The sequence below is a fragment of the Sminthopsis crassicaudata genome, chromosome 2, assembly GCF_048593235.1.
Source record: "Sminthopsis crassicaudata isolate SCR6 chromosome 2, ASM4859323v1, whole genome shotgun sequence".
NCBI classification, from domain to species: domain Eukaryota; kingdom Metazoa; phylum Chordata; class Mammalia; order Dasyuromorphia; family Dasyuridae; genus Sminthopsis; species Sminthopsis crassicaudata.
Genome location: NC_133618.1, coordinates 505,136,063 through 505,142,062, shown reverse-complemented (window position 1 = coordinate 505,142,062; position 6,000 = coordinate 505,136,063). Strand labels below are relative to the sequence as shown.

The 6,000-nt window shown below is 41.3% G+C and overlaps 1 protein-coding gene across 1 annotated transcript in view; it reads left to right on the top strand.

Moving 5' to 3' along the window:
• SARDH (sarcosine dehydrogenase) overlaps positions 1-6,000 on the top strand; it is a 133,926-nt gene that overhangs the window by 30,092 nt on the left and 97,834 nt on the right. The window contains exons 10-11 of the mRNA XM_074294049.1: positions 3,624-3,710; positions 4,323-4,413. Coding sequence (XP_074150150.1) covers positions 3,624-3,710; positions 4,323-4,413 — 178 coding nt within the window. The remainder of the gene's footprint in view (positions 1-3,623; positions 3,711-4,322; positions 4,414-6,000) is intronic.

Sequence of the window (6,000 nt, the reverse complement as noted above, 5' to 3'; positions counted from 1 at the left end):
TCTTCTTTTGGCAGAGACACAAGCTGCTTCTATTTGGGGTCTGCACCCATGTGGAGTTAGCAACAAAAACCTAAGAGAGCAGCAAGAACAGCTCTAAAAGAAGGTGTTTTTTCCCCAAGTGTTCCTTCGCCCTGATTCACCTCCTTTCTCTGGCCTCTCGGGAACCAAAGGAGCTGGAAACAGACGTGGGATGTAAACAGAATGAGCTCAGCTCCTAAAATACTCCCACCTTGAATTTATATATATATAGCACCTCTTTCTCTCCTCCCTTGCTCCTCCCTCCACATCTCCACCTCTCAGCATTCAGGTGGATCATGTCTCTGAGGTAGGAGAGAGCAAGGGGGCTACTTCCATTTTACAAGGGGAGAAACTGAGGCTAAGTGCAATGATTTCCCCAAGGTGAGTGACAACTTCGACCTAGCTCCAGGTTAATTAGGACAGCAGTTATTCAAACAGAGGGTAGCTGGATATACAACATGGGATTGGAATGGCAAAGGAATTTCAGTGATCATTTAGTCTGCACCCCTGCATTTTACACAGGAAGAAACTGAGGCTCATGGAAACAAATGTCTTGCCTGAGTTCACATAGATAGTGGTAAATCCCATAGTCGAAATCCCATATTCTTGACAATGTGTCTTGTTGCATTATAATAAGCAACAGGATCCTCACAATAATCCTGGGAAGTAGGTGTCCTTTTCAATCCCTATTTTTCCAGACAGGAAAAACGAGGCAAGCAGAGGTGAAGTGATTTAGAGTCACACAGTCAGTAAGAGTCTGAGGCTGGATTTGAACCCAGGGTTTCTTGAACCTTTTCCATCATATCACTTAGTTAGCTCTGCCTGTGGTTTTTCTCTCCCCCTTTCAGAAGCCTTCCATATCTTTCACATGCAGCATTCTGTAAATTGAAAGAGTTCTTGTTGGATATGTTGGGTCCTCTTCCAACATCTTAGTCTTTCCTTCCCTTACCATTTCTATGATTTCATTTGTGAATGCCAGTAACTCTGAGGGAAGGTGTTATTATTCCCATTTGATAAAAGGGTAAACAAAGACCCATAGAGAAATGTCCTAGAGATTGGCCAGCTTAATAATGCCAGGGTAAGACTACCCCCCCCAGATCTCTTGCTTCAAAATGAAGTATATTTTCCCCATGCCCCTTCCTTTGCCAGGGACTGGACAGACTAGATTGGCAGCCCTGGCTATAAGACTGGAGAATAAATAGATACCAAAGCTCCGGGCTATTTTTCAGCTTTAATCCATTAGGCTAATAAAGAAGTATTTATCTGAAATTCAGGACACACTTCCCCAGCAGACAGATTAAGAGAAACACACGTGAAATACCAGCTTGAATTTGTGGTATGTCGGGGAAAAAAATGACTAATTTAGTCCTGTAACCTTCCCAAGCTTGTGTGGGATTGGAAGTGAAAAAAAGTGTTTAAAATAATACTTTAGGTAGAATGAATAACCCATAACTTAAAACATAATTTTAATTAGGCGGGAGTTTCACCTTGCATCTTAGAATCCTGTTTTTATGAGGGTGGGGAGCAGCATATGAGGAGGGGGGAAGGAAATTTTTTTTTCTGATTTTCAACTGCATTTTGTGGCCCCTTTTTGGAAATAATTGTCTCCCCATGCCAGGAAAGACAAACATTGCCAAGAATCCTTTGGCCCCCAGGAGATAATAGGGAAGCTGTATTTCTTCAGAGGAATACATTCATTGGAGGCACAAATATCACAATCATGAGTCTAGGATTATAGAGCACAGATCTGGCAGGAACCAATGAACATGAAGCATTCAGCTCTAGAATTCGAGCTGGAAGAAAACAAGGGACAGAAAACAGTGAAATACAGAGCATGGAATTTGAAGGGGCAGTCTGTCTGAAAAAAGACTTGTGGTTTTTAGTGGACAGCAAGTTTATTATGAGTCAGTGGTTTAATATGGTGGCCAAAAATTGCTAATGCAATCTGAGGCTGAATTAAGAGAGGTATGGCCTCCAGAAATAAGGAGGGTGCTTGCTCTGCCCTGCTCAGGCCACCTCTTTTCAATTGTGCAGATCACAATCTAAGAAGACATGTAGGAAGATGAATTGGTGAGCACCCAAAGGGAGGAAATTTGGGTGGTGAAGGAACTCAAGTTCTGGCTATTTGAGAATCAAATGAGAGAACTGGGCCCGAAAAGAAGGCTTAAAGGGAAATGTTAGTTATAAAATTTTCGAAGGGCTTGCTATGATGTGTTTGGCATGGAAGTGAAATAGAGGGCTGTACTCCCGAATCAGGAAGATCTGAGTTCAAATCCTAGCTTTCATTAATTTATTTAACATTGTGCTAAAACACTGTGGAAATAAAGAGAAGCAAAAAGACGTCCCTTCTATCAAGGAGTTTACAGTCTAACGAGGAGACAACATACAAACAAATTTATACAAAGCAAGTTGTGTGCAAAACAAAGAGGATATAATTAAAAGAGAAAAAAGTACTGGAATTAAGAGGTATTAGGAAAGGCTTCCTGTAGAAGATAAAAATGTAATTGAGACTTAAAGGAAGCCAGAGAGGTCAGTCATCAGAGTGGAGGGGGAAGAGTATTCCAAGCATGGGAAACATACAGAAAAAAAATCCGGAGCTGAGAGAAGGAGAATTTTGTTCATGGAACGGCCAAGAAGCCACTATCACTGGATCAAAGATTATGTGTAATGTGTATGAAGTTACTTAACTTCAAAGTCTTCATCTATAAAATGGGGATAATAATATCTCAGGGCTGTTGTGAAGATCAGATGACAATACATGGAAAGCAAAACAAAGTATAAATGCTAATTTCATTATTATTGTTATTATTATTGGGCAGACAGAAACAGGAGTAAGAGGTAGAAGTTCTAAAGAGGAAAATTTGAAGAGAGATTTTGAAGAGAAAATTTAGCCTTGATATAAGGACAAGCTTCCTAACAATTAGAACTGCTCCCAGAAATGGGAGAGGGCAGAGAAGTGGTATCATAGTGCACAGAGTGCTGGACCTGGAATTTCATTTTCATGAATTCTATTCTGGCCTTAGATACTAAGTAGTTGGGTGACCCTTGGAAAGTCAATCAACTCTGTTTACCTCAGTTTCCTAATCTGTAAAATGAGCTGAAGAAGAAAATGGCAAAGCATTCCAGTTTCTCTACCAAGAAAACCCCAAGTGATCATAAAGTACTGAACCCCTACAGCAAAGAAATGGGATGGGCTGCCTGGGGGGGACAGGAACATTCCCCTGAAAGTAGGTCTCCAAGAAGAGGATGGAAGACGACTCATCAAGCTGTTGTTGCAATATTGTAAATGGGGATTGTTGTTGTAAAAGGGATGTCGTATAAGGAATTTCTTTTTCTAGGTGGAGGTTGGATTTCTGAAGTCCCTTCCCAATTGTGAGCTCAATGATCCCATGAATATCAGTGTGAAATAGGACTTTGGGGATCTTTTAATCTAATCTCATTTTATAGAACCAAGGTTCCCTCTTGGAAAAGTAACTTCAATACCCTCAGCTAGAAAGCAGATTAGGAATGAAGGGATTTTAATTCTGTCTGGTTATAGTGCTGCCACTTCTTCTTCAGGATTTATGTTGGTTTACCTTAAGGGAGACTTCTTTCCTTTCTCACAGAATCCTTTACAGCTGATCACAAGCCCCTGATGGGGGAGGCACCTGAGCTTCGGGGATTCTTTCTTGGCTGTGGCTTCAACAGTGCAGGTAAGGGCATGAGAGCCTTGTCATAATAATGCACAGATAATAGCAGTGCTCCCCTTCAACCAACTCTGGGAAGCAGGTATAATTGTATCTATTTTTCATCTTCACTTTCCAAGTTACCCAAATCCTTTTTGATGGCCAATTCTTTCAAAAGAATTCATAGACTATCGTAGGTGCTACCAAGCTCAAAAGGATTCTGTGGCAGCGAGGTGGGCATGTTACTTAATCTCTCCCTCCCTCCATTTCCTCATCTGTAAAGTAAGGAAGTAGAGTAAGTTGTACAATAGGATAAATCCAAGTCCTTTCCAACTCAATCTATGATCCTAGAAATGTAGATGCATAGATCTCCCTCACTCATCTCCTTCATTTCCCTTAGCTCATCCCCCTTTCTGTATCCTTGAGGCAAACCTGATCAAAGAAGATGCCCTTGAAAGAGAAGATAGGGTTTGAGATCGGGAAGCGTCCTAACTTGGAAGCAGGGCATTATAAACTAACCTGGAGATATGAGCAGGGAAAGCCAAGGAAGATATCCTAGAGATGAAGTAGCTGGGATGGAGTGGAGGATACTGGGAAAGATGAGAGAGACAATTTCAGCAGTGTTTTCCCTTTGTTCAGGAATGATGCTGGGAGGTGGCTGTGGAAAGGAGCTGGCTCACTGGATCATCCATGGTCGCCCAGAAAAAGACATGTATGGTTATGATATCAGGCAAGTATCTTCCTTTCCTCCTTTCTGCCCTTATACATTCCTGTTCTACATACGTGGGCCATTCTACAGGGAGTTTGAGCTGTATTCCACCAGAATTTGACCAATTCACTTTAACAAACATTTTATTATGTACCTAGTGCTCAGCTGGGGACTATGACCTCAATGATGACATGCTGATAATGATAATGATAGCAATGATGAGGATAATCATTATCTAACACATTGACAGAACAGAATTCTTTTCAGATAAGGAAAATGAGGTTGAGAGATAAAATAAAATGTCTGGGAACATTTACTGCAGAAACCCCAGGTCTAAAGCTGGAAATCAGCTCACTCTCATTCTACTCCCTTTGCATTGTATGATTCCGCCTTAGGCAGAGGGAAGGGCACTATCTTCCTTTCCAGGACAGAAAGGCTTGGTCTTCAAGGAGTCAGAAAGCAAGCCGAAGATGCAGACACATTTTGAGAAGTAACACATACATAACTATCAGAAAACAAGACAATATGAATCATAAGTGTCAGAAAACATGCTTTTTACAACTAATGTGCTAGATCAAGAAAAGATATAATGGTGAAGGACTGTAGGGGAAAAAAAAATTTGCAGATCACCATTACTCTTCCTTTTTTACCTCCAGTTAAAGAGGGAAAGAAGTATTTTCTTTGGATAATGGATTTTAATTAGACCCTAATGGGAGGGATTTGTATTCCCCACTTACTACTTCAGGGTGCTAACAAGGTTGGTGAGCATATTGGAAGCCTGTCAGAACCCAGGTGTCTGAGACCTGGGGGCATGGGTGCTGAACTTCTGGGTGATATGCTAGCTGGCTGTCTGGCCTCTCTGAAAAAAAAAAAAAAAAAAAAAAACAACTAAATCAATTATACTTAATAGTTTTAATGAATTTACTCATTTGGTTTATCTCATTGCCTTCATTATTGCAAACAGCCTCTGTTGGACAAGAGGGATTGAAGTGACGGCCAGGCCAGGGCAATTAGATTGGCTCATGGTGTTCAATCAGAACTCTGCCTAATCCCCTAAATTGATAGCAGAGATGACTGTTCCAATTGAAGCAGCATCTCTCAAGCAACCAGACCCCACTGTACTACCTCCTTCCCCTCAACCTTTCTATTGCTGATGTGATTATCTGTAAATATATATTAGCTTTGGGAGAGGGTTTTGCTCCTCATCTCTCCTCAGCTGATATAGACAGATAAAATTTGTATGGCAAGCATGGTGCCTTTCTGCTCCCCTCCACCCCACTACATCCTCTCTGGAGTCACAGAGGAAGGGCAATCGATGGCAAAAACAACTATTTGCCAGCAGGGGGCTATCTGAGGACAGCGCCTTTCTGAACTGTTAAGGAGAAACCAGTCTTTTGGGAATATAAGAAACAGTTATGTAGTTAAGATAGTGCAGGGTCATCCTAGCCTGCTGCGGTAGGTTATAGAATGTCAGAGGTGGGAAGATTCTTAGAACACAAAAATTTAAATTAAAGGAGCTGAAATGACCCTTGGAACATAGAACATTAGAACTACGAGAATTCCTCCTCTTCCACTTCTTCCTCCTCCTCCTCCTCCTCATCACCATCA